Here is a 17,361-nt window from a genome sequence, read left to right as displayed (position 1 = left end):
ATCACTAATCTGAGTTAGAAATTTAAAATAGTTTTTCTTTATCAAGAAATTTTGAAATGGGTTTTGAACTTGCTGATATGGTTATTACTTATGTATTATAATTAATTTTGATGTTTTAAAGCTTTGTCCATATAATTATTGTTAGTTTTGGGAATATTATGTATGTATATTGTTTAGAATCAACGAGGGAGATATTGTTGTATAAGAAAAAAGGTGATATTCAGAATTGTAACAACTATAGGGGTATTAAGTTGCTTAGCCATACTATGAAAGTGTGGGAGAGGGTGGTGGAAGCGAGGGTGAGGAGGTCACTGTCTATATCCGAGAACCAATTCGGATTCATGCCTGATCGTTCAACTACGGAAGCTATCCATCTTATTAGGAGGTTGGTGGAACAGTACATGGATAGGAAGAAGGATTCGCACATGGTGTTTATTGACCTAGAGAAAGCGTATGACAAGGTCCTTAGGGAGGTTCTTTGGAGATGCTTGGAGGTAAAAGGTGTTCCGGCAGTATACATTAGGGTGATTAAGGACATGTATGATGGAGCTAAGACTCAGGTTAGGACAGTTGTAAAGGACAGAGCATTTTCCAGTAGTTATGGGGTTATACCAAGGATCTGCGCTCAGCCCGTTCTTATTTGCACTGGTGATGGACGCACTGACACACTATATTCATGGGGAAGTGCCGTGGTGTATGCTATTTGCTGATGATATAGTTATGATTGATGAGACGCGAGGCTGTGTTGACGAGCGATTGGAGGTTTGGAGACAGACCCTTGAGTCTAAAGGTTTCAAGTTGAGTAGGACAAAGACAGAATACTAGAGGTGCAAGTTCAGCGACGCGACGGGGAAATCGGACGTGGACGTAAGGCTTGATTCACGAGTCATCCCCAAGAGGAAGTTTCAAGTATCTTGGGTCAGTTATCTAGGGGAATGTGGAGATCGATGAGGATGTCACACATCGTATAGGGGCAGGGTGGATGAAATGGAGGTTAGCATCTGGCGTCTTGTGTGACAAGAAGGTGCCACTGGAACTTAAAGGTAAGTTCTATAGAGCGATGGTTAGACCGACCATGTTGTATGTGGCAGAGTGTTGGCCGGTCAAGAATAACAATAGACAGAAGATGAAAGTAGCAGAAATGAGGATGTTGATATGGATGTGCGGGCACACTAGGTTGGATAAGATTAGGAATGAAGATATTTTGGCGAAGGTGGGAGTAGCTCCCAAAATCAGGGAAGCGAGGATTGGATGGTTTGGACACGTGCAGAGAAGCCTAGATGCCCCGGTTAGGAGGTGCGAGCGGTTGGCCTTGGCGGGAATGAGGAGTGGTAGAGGGCGGCTTAAGAAGTATTGGAAAGAGGTGATCAGGCAGGACATAGCGCGACTCCAGCTCACTGAGGACATGGCCCTTGATAGGAAGGTGTGGAGCTCGAGCATTAGGGTTATAGGTTAGGAGGTAGTTGAGTATTTTTCTACTCCGTACGGGGTGTAGGCTAATCTGTTAGTGTCTTGTTATCGTATGCTAGTGATACGTGTTGTGTTCTTACTATTTTTCCGCTCCGTTTCCTAGTACCTTGCCATTGTTACTGATTACTGATATTGCTTTTTTCATTTATTTTTCTGATTCTATCTTTATGGCCGCTGTTGCTGTTACTGTTCTATTGTCTCTTTTCATCTTCTTGTGCCGAGGGTCTATCGAAAACAATCTTGATTTCTTTATTAGTTTAGAATAGGTGTATGTACTATTTAAACAACCCATATATAGCTTAGGGAGATTCATTATGAAATTTCTCATTTCTTTCTCTTGTGTATTTATTTCTCTCGATACGAGAAAATAGTCATTGTGTTACCAGTGACATAACAGGAGAGAACTCCCGTTACCGAGCACTTTCCAGCAATTACATACACTGCTCCGAGGTGTTGTTGCTTTCCGGAGGCACTGCACTTATAACAGTGCCACCAGTAAGGTCGAAACTCTCGTGCGATCCTAGCCTAGAAATTTCTGCTGCCGTAGGGTCATCCACGCACCGCCACTCGCTACCAGCAGTTCTATTTTTCCAGCGTCACCCACTGATGCGTGCGGCATTTCTAGCCCTTTTTCGGCCACTGTTTTAGTTGCTTGCCTCTTGATTCCGATTTTACCCATCCAGGTTGCATCAAGTTTTGCTAACTATACCCTTTTCTGACAAAGATTTGATAAGACTCCAGGAAAGGTGTCGCTGGCCAGGCCATTTTCCATCTCTGAAGGTCGACCAGCTTTCTGGTGAATTGACTATTCCAACATATCAAAGGACAACTTTATTCCTAGTTTAGTCTAGTGACTATCTTATTGTTTTCGCTATAAGATATTCTGGACACCTTCTGAAATTATTATTTTTGAGAACATTCGTTCATTTATGTCGATAAGAATTGAAATTTGTGGCCGCATAAGTATATAGTCTCGTGATTTGATCTGTTAGAAGGTTCCTTCATCTTAATCAGGTAATATAGTGAGTTTTTTAAGTACAAGGAGGTATGTAAGTAGGCACTTTTACAAAGCGCATCTGTTTTCCAAGTTGGTAATCCTGTATCTTAACTTTCCTTTCTAGTCTTCCATTATTGGACCTTGGATCATTGACTCAGAAGCCTTAGATCATATTTCTGGTAACTAGTATTTTTTCTTTTTTAGTTCTTATTCTTAGTCTACTGTTTCATTAGCCATTAATCAATCCCAAACCATGGCAACCGATGTAGGTCAAGCTATCTTTATGCCTTCTTTAACTTTAAACTCATGTCTTTATGTTCTTGGTTTTACCTTTTATTGTAACATCCATTAATCGTTTGTCTCAGTCTCTTAATTTTCAGTTATCTTTCTCAATAACTTTGTTGGTATACAATATCACACTACGAGACGGATCATTGCTACTAAACTTGAGTCATAAGGTCTTTACTAGTACTACCTTAAGCTTCCAAGTTCACTTACAATTTGTCCAGTTACAGACTCTCCTGAGTTACTTCATAGAAAATTCAGACGTTCCAGTTTGTCTAGACTTAAAAAATGGTTCCTATTTGTCTCACGTATCTACCTTAGAATGTGAATTATGTTGGGATGAAAGACAAAGCACGAATGGGATTGGTGGTGGCTGGGGCTTATGGACTTACACAATTTTGTATGCGTGTCTGTCTTCATTTAGGGTGCTCTTCCTTCAGAGAAATTGTCACAATATCCATTGCCCACACAATTTTCTCGTGAGGGGTGGTATTCCTACAAAATTTGAGTTAAATGCAGTAGCATATGAGAGGGCGTGAAAGTCAAGCTAAAGAGAAATTTTTCTTAAGGATGCATTTTCAAATCTTTCTCCTGAGGAAAATGATGAGCCAAGGGATGAAATGCTTTATACCGATGAGCGCAAATCTACTTTCCAATGCTTCATAAGATTAAGGAGGGATGGGACATTGGGTACTGTTTTGTATGATCATTAGCCCCTTTAGTTAAATGAAGATGACTATCAACTTGTATATCAAATTCCCAAACGAAAGGGTGCGAACTTCAGGAACTTGCTTGGCGTTCGTGCTCGTGCTGACAATACTGTTGAATAGTATCCAAATGCTAAAAACAATCTCAAATGTTATTAGTTTCGGTATGTAGATCAAATAATATAATACACGCAAAATTTATGCTTTTGAAAAGCCTTTGGTCCATCATCCATGAAAATGTGATGAGTTTTATTCGTGGTACTTCCCCAAATCCATTTGATCGTGTATGGTAGGATGTAATTGTTGCAATAGTTGTTACAAGAGCAGAGACCCACAATCAGGTCATATTATATCCAGAGCAGGACATAATGCTTGCTATCCGTGACAATGCACAACTGTAAGGTTTCTCTATTTACTACAAATTGACAAGACCAATAAAAGAAAGGTACATATAAGTAGGAAATGCAGTTGCAGTACTAGTGGCTCGGGCTTTAGGGTATTCTTTGGCAGTGGCATTGAAAAGATTGTCGAGAGAAAAATTCTTTACTGTCATTGCCACCTAATTTTTTATGTCTAGAGGAACTGGGCTCTGATGAGAATCTCTAAGTTAAATGTAATCATCTGACCATTGCACAAGCTATTCACCTCTTGGAGGAGTTTGGGATTGATCATTTCAATTGCAATCATTCATTAATTTACTCAAGCAGTATTTGCAAATTATGTTTTTGTTACTTGTAAAATTAGGCCAATGGAGACGGTGGAAAAGGCATCGAGTTTTTGTTCATCTAGTGTCATATTAAGATTGACAGCTTAGCTGCTTTGGCATGAATGAATGTAAACTGTAGTAGTGGTTAATCATTTTGATTAATTTCTTATTAAAAGAAAAGGTCTCCTCGAGCATGGTTTGGTAAGTTCAACACGATTTTTAGGAGTTTGATATGACTTGTAGTAATGCTAATCATTCAATATTCAATCTTCATGCTGCTCCAAATCTGTTTATTTATTAGTAGTTTATACCAATGGTATATTCAACACTTCTTGACTAAGGGTCTAGGCCTAAGTTGCTCGGACTCGGGTGCGGGTATCCGATATGGGTATGGATCCGAGTGTCGGATTCGGCAAAATCTAAATTTTAAGATTCGGGGATACAGATCCAGATATGGATACGGGCGCGGGGATTCGGCTAAGATATTATAAATTTTGAGAGATATTATGTGAAAAACCCTCCATCTATATCGCTGCTATCTACCAGAAGTCTGAACTCAGAACACGACCCTTGAATTCTTGGTTTTTTTGAAACACAAAGCAGCAAATATGAGACAAAAGTACTACAATATTGAAGGTATGCCATTTCCTATTTTTAATTTTGAAAAATCAAAATCTCAATTTCCTTCCCCAAATGGACTCGGGTCAAAGTAACCGAAGTTAGTTGGCCGAATCCGCACCCGCACCCACACCCGTCTCGTGTCGAGACGGGTGCGACACCAAAAACGAAGAGTCCGCGCAACTTAGGTCTGGGCAGATTGTAGTATCTCCTAAGCATTGCAGTTGCTCAACCCCAATTAGGAATTGTCGCCTCATAACATAAACACACTTTAGACATTCTTAAAGAGACAAAATAATAGATTGTAGACCCATTAATACTCTCATGGATTCAAATGTAAAGCTTTTGTAAGGACATAGGAGCCTCTTAATAATCTTGGAAGGTATAAGTGGTCAATTGGTATGTTATCACTTTGACTTGACTGGACATTGCCTTTTGGGTATGTGTCGTGAGTAGACTCTCTATGTGATAGTCATCGGGATGCAGTTGTTCGTTTCCTTAGATATATATAAATCAGCCCCAGGAGGAAGATTACTCTTCGAGTATCGAAGCCATGAGCAAATTTTTTGATACACTGATGCAGATTGGGCAAGAGCAACTTCTGATCGATTACTTCTGAATATTTTATTCTCGTTGCAGGTAATTTAGTATCTTGGAAAAGTAAGAAACAAAGTGTGGTTGTTCGATCTAGTGTAGAAGTAGAAGATCGAGCAATGGTTGTGGCAACTTGCAAACTATTTTGGATCAAAAAGGTGCTCAAAGAGATGAAGTTTGGACAAATCTGTCGGATAGAACTTGTATGTGATAATCAAGCCGCTCTTAGTGTTTCATGTGAGAACTAAACACTTAGAGATCAACGATTACTTTGTCAGAGAGAAGATGCCCTTGGGTGATATTGTCACAAATTTCGTGAAGTCAAATGATCAACTTACTTTTACCAAGTCCCTTATTGACCCTTGAACTTGTTATATTTTTAACAAGTTTGGTACATGCGACTTGTATGCACCAGCTTGGGAGGGGGTTTTTGTGGGGGGGGGGGGGTAAGGGGAGTGTTGAGAATGGTGTATAATGTGTAGAATCAGTTAGGGAGATATTGTTTATATTACGTAATCTTGATTTTTTCCCTTGTTTATAATAGGTAGATTTACTATTTAAACACCTAATAGCTTAGGAGAATAATATGAGATACACTTCTCGTTCTTCCTCCCATGTAGTTTCATTTCTCACAGTTAGTAAACATAGTTATTTTTCTTAAATTACATGCATGTTATTATTTTTTTCCTCATCTGGGCCTTTCTTCACTGAAACCCCCCACTTTAATTCAGATTTGTGCTTAAAGCCCAACAGACATTTGGCGTTTTTTGAAGTTTTTCACCTTTGGTGGCACTTTCTTAGTTCACTTTGGCAGTTTATTTATAGTGACGAGTTTTATGACATGTTGCATGCTGACCACCTTGCACTTTCATAGGACAAATGTCACATGCAACACAAATAAAATAGTCATCATACTATTCCTGATAGACATGGCAATGATATCTATGACCCAAATACTTGCTAATGTATGTTTGGATAATATTAATTCACCAGAGACAACATAGGTTCACTTGCTTTTATGTACATGTTTATTAGGTATTATTGTTGATCATTAGTGGCATGCGAAAAGGGCCAGAACAAAAAGTTTAAACTTCTCCTCATCTGAAGTTTTTTCTATTCTTTAGAAATGTATATCAATATATTGTGTCATCTTCCAACATTTTTAGTCATCTAGGTGTCCAGTCTTTATAATTGCTTTTTCCGTAAAAGCAAAGTGAGATTTCCGAAGGAAAGACATGGATCCTCCATCTAATTAGTATATGTGGATGCTCTTTGTTAGAAGCAAAAGTAAACTATGTATAAGAAGATGAAGAAAAAAGATATATTCAGAGAAAAGTTCAATCTTTTATCTACTAAATGATACATAGTAATTCTCATTGCATAGAACATACTATATTCTGTGGTGAGGGCAAACTGAGAATACAGTTTTTCTATATCTTTTGTTTTCTCTTTTCCTGTGATGTCAAACTCAAAATAGGTTTATCATGCGATGTGTTTTTGATTCTTGATGACTCCGTATTTCATTCATTGTTGTTTCCTGAGTGGGGCAAGTGGACAAACACTTGAAGAATCTGCAAATAACTAGGTTTTATTGCTTTTGTATTTCAATGTCACCCAAATGGGTATATTCAGAATTCATTGATTGGGAATATCTGTGATGCAATTTGAAAGTTACTTAAGGTGCTCACAATTTGCCTTTCTTGTAGCCTGGTTCCTTTTTTAATTTTAACTGTTTTCATGTTTTTCGTCCCTAATCCATGTTACTTTCTGGCTCTAGGAATCTAGAGTTGGAATTGAGCACCATTTACATCGTGGACGTGCATTGGCAGCTTTTAATCAGCTGCTTTCAAATAGAGTTCAAAAGTTGAAGTCAGAAAGTTCACGTAGAGGGCAGCACGGGACTTCAGTGCAAGGACAAACAAACATCCAGTCAGACGTGCAGATGCTTCTTTCACCTATAACACAGAGCGAACAGTTGTTTCTTTCATCCGTAAGGATCACTATTACCAAACTGGCATTCATCTTTTTCTATTTGTATCAACCCTATATGTACTTCTTTTGTCCCTTTATAGTCATCTATGTGGAAATGTTATATCAGTTTTTAAAAAGGCGGGGCGTGAGACGGGGCGTTTCGCTTAATGCAGGGAAAGACGTAAGCCCAGAGACATGGGGCATAAGCCCATGGATCTTTAAATTTTTTAATTTATAAATTAAATAAAATAGCTTAATAACATTAAAAAATATGAAAAATAAATTAAAAGTTCAAGAAAAAATTAAAAGGATTAGAGAAGCCCATTGAAATTCTCTATAAGATAGGGGTAAGGTCTGCGTACACACTGCCCTCCCCAGATCCCATTTATGGGATTAAACTGGGTTTGTTGTTACTGTTGTAGAGAAGCCCATTGAAAACAAAAAATCTAGTACACTTATATGAGTATAAACAATGCAGGGGTGTTAAAGTTATCATGAGACAAAAATAAACTACAATATCTTAACTTTCAAACAATTAAAAATCACAATTTCTTAAAAAATATTATAATACTACACATTTTACCTCCCTAAAGGTAAATAATCAGTACTATAACTTAAAATAATACTCTTTCATGTATAAATACAAATTGATTTCAAATAGCATAGTAATACAAGTTTGATCATTTTGAGAGACAAAGAACTAAGACATGAATACAGATAGCGAAGTAATAAACTCGGGCTGTCTATTTATATAGGAAATGTTCAAATGATGTTCACCTTCACTATGTTCTCAATCATAGAATATTCAATACTATGGCTCATTATTTGAGTTACTCTAAATTAATCTTCATATATCTTTAGGTTCGTATATCAGTCATGTATGAAAGAATTTGATGGTCAACGGTGTAGGGATTTGACACATGATTTGTGTAGGGATTGCTGGGCGAACTCTAAGCCTTGAGCGTTAGGCGTGCTTAGGGCTACAGTCGGGCGCTTGGAGCGTAAGCCTTACAGAACTAAGTCCCACACGTGTGCCTTAGAGCGTTTTGCAAGTGCCTTGCCCAGGGGCGAGCCCCGGGCGAATGCCAAAAAGGCCTTTTAAAACACTGTTAGTATACAAGCAAAATCTCTCTTTTAACTACAACTCTTGAAGTGTCCTTTTGCTCTTTCAGCATCACAAATGATTGTAAAGTTTTAAGGAACCAATTGTCAAATGGAACGAATTTTGAGAAAAGCTCATGCGAATGATATCAAGATTCTTTACCTACTGCACCTCTGTCACATAGCATGTTAGTCAAACTACCTGATATTAACAGTTGGTGGTTTCATTTGAATTAAATCACAGAGTCAAATAGTTCCAGTTTGTGTATCTTCTGTTTTAGGTCTTAATTTTATTAGAGCTTCTTATAAAGTGTTCTATTTATGCTTGAAGTTTGTAAAACAGGAACAAGAATGTGGGGATTGGGGCCAGCGAAGTCTTATTTTAAGTTTGAAAATTGGTGGCTGCAAACAGAGGGTTTCAAAGAAAGGGTTAAAGATTGGTGGGACTCTTTTTCTTGTGAAGGACGACCTGATTATATCCTTGCTTTTAAATTGAAAGCCCTGAAGGAGAAACTTAAAGAGTGGAGCCGATCTTTGGTGGGTAATTTGGAACTGCAGAGACAAAACATCCTTACACAACTAGCTGAATTGGAAGAGATACAAGAGCAAAGAATACTGAATGATGAAGTACACCTAAGGGCTGTCCTATCTGTGGAGTTTGAGGAAAATGCTAAACATGAGGAGGTGGCTTGGAGGCAAAGATCCAGGGCACTATGGCTCAAGGAAGGAGATAGCAATACTAAGTTCTTCCATAGAACTGCAAATGCCCATAAAAGATACAACTATATTGATCAAATTGCAGCAGAAGGGGTTACTTTAAAAGATCCATCTGACATTAAAAGGGAGATAGTTTCCTCTTATCAAAAACTTTATGCAGAATCAGAGGAATGGAGACCACATGCTAGTTTCAGAGAATGTCCTATGATTAGTGCAGAGGAAAATCAGATGCTGCAAAATTCTTTTGAAGAACAGGAAATATGGGAAAGTGTGAAGGCTTGTGCAGGGGATAACGCCCCTGGTCCAGATGGATATTCTATGGCTTTCTTTATACATTGCTGGGAGGTGGTGAGGGTGGAAGTGGTTGCTACCATCCAGAATTTCCATGAACAAGTTTTCTTTGAAAAAAGTTTTAATGCTACTTTCATAGCATTAACTCCCAAGAAGATGGGTGCCAAGGAGTTAAGGATTTTAGACCTATTAGCCTGATAGGTAGTGTTTACAAAATCATTTCAAAACTTTTAACAGAGAGACTTAAAAAAGTGGTACATAAGGTGGTGGATGCCCAACAGATGGCCTTTATAAAAGGAAGACAGATAATGGATGCCATCCTTATAGCAAATGAATGTGTAGATGCAAGGATAAAGAGTAAGAAACCTGGTATATTATGCAAATTAGACATTGAAAAGGCTTATGACCATCTCAACTGGAAATTCCTTTGGGGGGTGCTTGAGAAACTAGGGTTTGGTGGCAGATGGATTAATTGGATCAGGTTTTGTACTAGCACAGTTAGATTTTCAATCTTGATAAATGGCTCACCGACTGGATTCTTTGCATCTGAGAGAGGTCTCAGACAGGGGGATCCCCTATCACCTTTCCTATTCATCCTAGCCATGGAGGGTTTAAATGATTTGATAAAAACAGCACAGACCAATCGTTGGATTAGGGGCTTTATTGTGAATCCTAGGGCTGCCTACAATCTGGAGATCTCTCATTTACAATATACTAATGATACTTTAGTTTTTTGTGATGCTGATAGAGATAACCTGAAAGTACTGAGAGTAATTTTCATTCTCTTTGAAGCCACTTCAGGATTACACATTAATTGGAGTAAAAGTTACATTTATCCGGTTAATGAAGTTAATGAGATCCACCATCTGGCTGCAATTTTAGGGGGTAAAGTAGGAGTATTGCCAACAATCTACTTAGGTATGCCACTGGGGGCGAGGAGTAAATCAAAAGGGATTTGGAATGGAGTGATTGAGAAGTGTGAAAAAAAGCTAGTAAATTGGAAGAACCAATATCTCTCTCTAGGTGGAAGATTGATTTTGATAAATAGTGTTCTTGATGCTTTACCTACCTATATGATGTCTCTGTTTCCGATTCCTGTCAGTGTTGTGAAGAAGCTGGATGCTATCAGAAGAAATTTCCTTTGGCAAGGGAATAGTGACACAAAAGAAAATGCACTTGGCAAAATGGAGTACTCTTACAACCAGTAAGAAGGAAGGTGGTCTGAAAATCAAGAATTTGAGAATCCAAAACCATAGCCTGATGATGAAATGACTATGGAGATTTGCTGCTGAAGAACAGTCCTTATGGAGGGATATTATCAAGATAAAATATGGGATGGATGGTAAATGGACTACTAAAGCTGTGAATAGCACCTATGGAGTCAGTTTGTGGAAATTCATAAGAAACTTATGGCCATGCTCATCAACAAGTCAAGTTTCAAAGTAGGAGGTGGTATGAAAACATCCTGTTGGGATGACAAATGGCTAGGGCAAAGGCCATTGAAGCAACTCTTTTCAGATATTTACAATCTGAATCAGCAACAGAGAGCATGCGTGAGAGAAGTATGGGGCGATCCAGGATGGAATCTTAGCTTCCGAAGACTATTGAATGACTGGGAGGTGGACAGGCTAACAGAGTTCTATAACACCCTAGAACAATTCAGGGGGTTTCAACCAGAGTGGATAGTATGTCTTGGAATAGGAACGCACGAGGAAATTTTTTTGTGAACTTAGCATATAAGGAGTTTAACCTTTCAAACAATCAGATTGATTGCTGGCCTTGGAAGATAATATGGAAAGTTAAAATCCCATTCAAAGGTAGCATGCTTCACATGGTTATTGGCAAAAGAGGCAGTTTTGACTCAAGACAATCTCATTAAGAGGGGTTTTCAGTTATGTTCCAGATATTATTTATGTGATGAAGAGGCCGAGACAATCAATCATCTTTTTTTACACTGTAGAATGACGGATCAATTATGGAAGATATTCATTAATTTGAGGGGAATCAGGTGGACCATGCCAAGGAGAATCCAGGAAGTCCTAGCTTGTTGGAACAGAGATGGTAACCTTTCAGGACACAAAGAGAGATGGAAGATTGTCCCAGCTTGCATTTGGTGGACAATCTGGAAAGAGAGAAACCAGAGATGTTTAGAAGATAACAGAAGTTCCATTGAGAAGCTGAAGATGAATTGTTTAGTCCTATTTTATTTTTGGTGTAAACAGGAGTACTTACAAGAAGCTGAATTTATTTATGAGATTTTAGATTACTTATGATAGGTTAAGACTTAGGAACTCAGGCTTCAACTCTCCTTGTAACTATATAGGACTACACTGCTTTGTAATCTAAATTTATTATATATACTAATATGTTACCATCTCAAAAAAAAAAGAACAAGAATTTACTTTATGAGAGCCATCCTAAATATATCATCTGCGAGATGAATGTACGTTGAAAGAATATAAACATTTAGAAGATGCACCTTCTCTATATCATGCTCTTTGGTTGGAGTGCAGTTGAAGACCACTCTCTCTTGTGATGGAGTATGACTCACTGAAAGAAAGAGTGCTGTGATGAAATAGTCCATTTATGTGTCAGATACTTCTATAAAACAAGCTGAAGTGTACATGCACGAAATCTCAGAGCTTCGCATTCTGATGATAGCATATTGATATATTTTCCTCTGTTAAGTAGTTAGTCATGTGTAGTGTCCCATATCGGGAAGTAGTTACCTATTATTATGTAATTGCTGTATATAAATAGGGCATTGTACAACACTTTAGAAAAATAATAATATTTTCTCCCGTGCTTTCTCCCTTGCACGAAATCTCAGAGCTTCGCATTCTGATGATAGCATATTGATATATTTTCCTCCGTTAAGTAGTTAGTCATGTGTAGTGTCCCACATCGGGAAGTAGTTACCTATTATTATGTAATCACTGTATATAAATAAGGCGTTGTACAACACTTTAGAAAAATAACAATATTTTCTCCCGTGCTTTCTCACATCCTCTAAGCATTTGTTGTTTTTATATTTAGGTCGTGCCCCTTGCTATTGTGCATTTTGCCGATTCAGTGTTGGTGGCATCTTGTGCATTTCTGTTGGAGTTGTGCGGTCTATCTCCTGGAACCCTCCAAATTGATGTTGCGGCTTTGAGAAGAATAGCATCCTTTAATAAATCCGGCCCTTGTTCCAATCACTTTAAGCAACCTTCCCCCAGGAGTTCTTCATTTCATTCAAATACTTATGACAATAATATTACTGAATCTTTAGCACGAGGATTGGCAGATGATTATTGCCAGAATGATTGGTTCAATCAAGCTAATCAAAAAAGTGATCAGTTCACAACCTGTGGTAGACAGCCATCTCGAGCTCTCATCCTCGTCCTGCAACATTTGGAAACAGCAAGTCTTCCGTCATCAGCTGATGGAGTTACGTGTGGCTCTTGGTTGTTAACTGGTAATGGTGATGGAGTTGAATTGAGGTCTCAGCAAAAATCTGCAAGCGAGCACTGGAATTTGGTGACAACATTTTGTCAGGCGCATCAAATTCCTGTGAGCACGAGATATCTTGCTATATTAGCAAGAGACAATGACTGGGTATGAGCTTGTTAAACATCATTGTTGAACTTATTAGTTTTCTTGGTATGAAAATTGTGTTCTTTTGTTTGCCAGGTTGGCTTTCTCTCAGAAGCTCAAATTGGAGGCTACCCCTTGGAGACAGTGATGCAAGTTGTAAGCTATCTATTCTCATCACATCTTCCCTTGATGAATCTTTGCTGCTACATATATCTCCTTTTAGTTTTATGATAGAAAAAGGAGAAGACTTGCTAACTCATGATTTTGTCTCACTTGCTTTATCTGATATGTGTCAGGCATCAAAGGAGTTTGGTGATGCACGTCTGAAAACCCACATACTAACACTTCTGAAGAGTATGCAATCAAGGAAGAAATTTAGCTCTTCTTCAAGTTCAGATACAGGAGAAAAGAAGAATGGGACATCATTTCCAGATGTAAATATGTATACACCGGCCGAACTATTTGGAATTATCGCCGAGTGCGAGAAGCAAGCAAGGCCTGGACAAGCTCTTCTCCTGCAAGCAAAGAATTTATGCTGGTCACTTTTGGCTGCAATTGCGTCCTGTTTTCCAGATGTCTCTCCGTTATCTTGCCTGACAGTTTGGCTAGAAATAACTGCAGCAAGGTTTCCATCATAATCCCTGTTTTTTTCCATTAATTAATAAAATTCTACCTTCTTCCATATACATGGACTGTTTTTCAAAGTAATTTCCTATTATATCCTTTACAGGGAAACATCAGCCATCAAAGTTAATAATGCTGCTTCCCAGATTGCAAACAATGTCGCGGCAGCTGTGGAAGCAACTAATTCCCTACCTGCATCTGCCAAAGCACATACAGTGCATTATAATCGCAAAATCCCAAAGCGTAGACGGCTCATGGAGCCTGTGTCAGTGCATTCCTTAGCTTTCACAATGCCTGATGCACACAAGGCAGATGGAAATGTGAGAATTCAAGACATGACTGCTGAAGAGGAATGTGAAAAGCAAGTTGATCAGGACGAGAAAGTTTCAAATGACTCCGATGAAGTGGCTGGTTCTTTGTCTAGAATGGTTGCTGTGCTTTGTGAACAACATTTATTCCTTCCTTTGCTCAGGGCTTTTGAAATGTTTCTTCCTTCTTGTTCCCTCTTACCTTTTATCCGAGCTCTTCAGGTATGTTAAATCGTTGCTATCAATTATAGGTTACCTTTTTGAAATGAAGAGGCATTACTCAGAAACTTCTCAGTGCTGAAAATTCTCTTAGCTTCAGACTGACTGGCTGTTAAACGTTTCATCGCTGTTCTTGCTGTCTTTCATTGTTTATTCACAGCTTTTCAAACTGCTATCCAGCTGATTGGTCACATGACATAATCGACTCTCTATGTTAATGTTATGTCTTTAGTAGTCTACTCTTGTCCCCTCATGGTCTTTCATTTTACATGGTGCAACATTCACTTGCCTCATTATGACAAAGTTCCGGCCTCTGGGGAAGAGGCTCAAGTTAGTTCTTTGAATTGCAACGCTTCAGCTAATACTCATCAATAATAGTGTTTCTAGATGTATATGAAGGATCGTTTTCACTGTTTGAACAAAAACATTATGTAACCAATACTTATAAGCTAATGACCTATATATTCAGTAGCATATTTTCTTTGGGTTTTGGGGTTGGGGTGACTTGTTATGTATTAATTGTCAATTCATGTTGTACTCATTGCTTGCTTGTGCCTGCAACAAAGTTTGCCATATTGGTCAAGTTATCCCTGATTGTTGTAGATATGGTTACTCAACGGGCCTTCTCTTAGTTCCCCTTAGTTTGTGCAATTTTGGTGCTATAACACTGTGTAGTGAGAATCTCTCGTAGTCTACCATCTCCTTTTTCTTTAAGGCTTATAATGCTTCCTTGAAAGTTGACACTGTATCCTTATTATTTCTCCATGCTGATCTGCTAACTGGCATGGGCTTGGAGGGGGAGAGATTTTAGGACTACATGGCATGAATAGTTCATTGGGTAGTTTCTCATGTATTGTATATGTAGTCTTAACTGACAAAAAATTACTAATACTGCAAGATATAGGACATACTAAACCCAAAGAACCTCTTCTTCTCCTTGACCAGTAACTAGCAACGAGGAACACTCTTTTGTTTCTTTGAAGTTGCGAAACAAGCGAAACCTTCTCTGACTGACCTGAAAGCTGTTAAGTCCTCATCTTCTTTTTTCAATTTCTACCTTTTTATGCTGAGAGAAATCTGTATGCCATATTTGTCAAGCAGAGATCAAGGGTTTTGTTTTTTAGTATTATATAAAGGATTCCCTTTATTCTTTAAAGTTATTATCTATTGTAACTCCAGATAATCCCTTTAGGAAAAAGACGAAAACTAAATATTGGGACACAATCTCATTGGTGTCTGGCAGGCATCTAAATAATTAACAGTACTAAATCAGAATAAAAGTGATGCTGTTTCCTTGAGTGTATAACATTCTGATTGGTTTCTAGCAGACATCTAAATAAACAATAATACTAAATCAGAATGAAATGAAGTTGTTCCTAGCTTGTGTAACATTTCGTGTGACTGAGTGTTCTCGTTTTATAGGACACATGTCGTGAATATAACAACAGTTGTCTAATTCCATATATCACAAATTTTGCTGTTTCGTTTCCAGGCATTTTCTCAAATGCGCCTTTCTGAAGCTTCAGCTCATCTCGGATCCTTTTCTGCTAGAATTAAGGAAGAACCTCACGTACCCACACAAGTTGGAAAAGAAGGGAAAATTGGTAGTTTATGGATAAGTTCTACTGCTGTGAAAGCTGCTGATGCTATGCTCTCAAGATGTGCTTCACCTTATGAAAAAAGATGCTTATTACACCTCCTTGCTGCCACTGATTTTGGTGATGGAGGTTCTGCTGCAACATATTATCAACGGCTCTACTGGAAAGTAAATTTGGCGGAACCTTCTCTTCGCAAAAATGATGGCCTACATCTTGGGAACGAGCCACTAGATGATGCTTCACTTTTGACAGCATTAGAGGAACATGGACATTGGGAACAGGCACGCAATTGGGCTAAGCATTTAGAGGCCAGTGGTGGATCTTGGAAATCTGCAACGCACCATGTTACTGAAACACAGGTATTCCTTTTACTATTTAGGACTCTTCTTCCTCATGTCAGTTTTTATCATTCAGACATCGTTTTTTTAGAGCTGTTGCTTTTATATGAAGTGTGAATTAGGAATTTCTTTATGGTTGAGCTTTCTTTTTTAAGAGTCATTCTTTACTTTCGCAATACAAAATTAGCTAGGCATCTTGCTGGAAATCTTTTTTCTGTTTCTTTCTAGATCAGGATCTCAGCTGATAGCAGCTTTGGGTGTCATTTTGTCTAATTTTCTCTTCTGAGTTACGTCGGTGAACTATATAGGCTTTCAATTCATAGATTGTACCAATAAAAAAAGTTCATATTTGAGTTATCACTTACCTTTCAGGATTAGTAACTCAACGTGTCAATTTATTTTCATATTTCTTGCCAAATAGCGTTCTACAGAAGATCAAATCTTAGCGCTTTGCTATTTCAAGTAACAAAGAACAGTTACGTGAATCAAATGTACATTGGTCATACTTCTCGCATTCTTCCCTCTAGAATCAACCGATTGCTGAACTTTTTATGAAACGGGTGTTGTAACTTGTTGTAGCATTGCTTTCTTAATGTGGTTTGACCAGTCATTTTGTCCCTGAGTTATCCATCTGAAAACATCCAGGGTTTATGGAAGCATTGGTCCCACTGTTAAAGCGAGGACTGTAAAGCTGGACTGTACCATCTAACTTAAAGATCCTCGATAACATAACTCCTCTAGCTTGTTATAACAATAGAAGAGATCAAGATTGCTTGTATTTGCCAACATAGTTAGTAAATTGCATTGCGCCTTCTCTTAAATGTTATGCCATTTTATCTACAAATCACTTGAAGAGTGGACAGGGAGTTAATTCACTAAGAACAATGAGAGAAGGGAAATGAAAGCCTGATATGCTGGTATAGATTTAAGAAGTTGACACTTGCTGAAAAGATTAATTTTATGTAGTACTTGATTATTTCTTTTACTGGCTGGAGTTCATTCAGGGGTTGTTTGGTTTTCTGTATTAGGATAAAATAATCTCAGCATAAAATTCTGCAAAACTAATATGATGTTCAGTTTTTAGCATTATTTCTACATTACTAATGCAAACTGTGCATACGTAAAATGACTTTGGGTTTCAGGTATAAACTCTACATATATGCCCAACCCTCCTTTCAATTTTGTGGTATTCAATTTCTATACAACTTTCACTTCTTTCAAGAATTAACATATATTAGCTA

General features: G+C 38.1%; 2 protein-coding genes and 1 pseudogene across 3 annotated transcripts in view; all 3 read left to right on the top strand.

Annotated features, from left to right (window-relative positions):
• LOC104091667 (glucan endo-1,3-beta-glucosidase 8-like) overlaps positions 1-17,361 on the top strand; it is a 152,093-nt gene that overhangs the window by 111,230 nt on the left and 23,502 nt on the right. The gene's annotated exons all lie outside the window — the stretch shown is intronic.
• Positions 1-17,361, top strand: part of LOC104091664 (uncharacterized) — a 45,485-nt gene that overhangs the window by 21,255 nt on the left and 6,869 nt on the right. For both annotated transcript variants that reach the window (XM_070175220.1, XM_009597045.4), the window contains 6 exons: positions 7,155-7,367; positions 12,494-13,054; positions 13,130-13,189; positions 13,330-13,658; positions 13,764-14,187; positions 15,677-16,141. In XM_070175220.1, coding sequence (XP_070031321.1) covers positions 7,155-7,367; positions 12,494-13,054; positions 13,130-13,189; positions 13,330-13,658; positions 13,764-14,187; positions 15,677-16,141 — 2,052 coding nt within the window. The remainder of the gene's footprint in view (positions 1-7,154; positions 7,368-12,493; positions 13,055-13,129; positions 13,190-13,329; positions 13,659-13,763; positions 14,188-15,676; positions 16,142-17,361) is intronic.
• On the top strand, positions 132-5,779 carry LOC108944349 (DNA (cytosine-5)-methyltransferase CMT3-like; annotated as a pseudogene).

Source organism: Nicotiana tomentosiformis, chromosome 5 (assembly GCF_000390325.3).
Source record: "Nicotiana tomentosiformis chromosome 5, ASM39032v3, whole genome shotgun sequence".
Classification (NCBI taxonomy): Eukaryota; Viridiplantae; Streptophyta; class Magnoliopsida; order Solanales; family Solanaceae; genus Nicotiana; species Nicotiana tomentosiformis.
Note: the sequence above shows the minus strand (reverse complement) of the source record. Positions and strands in the feature narration are given on the sequence as shown.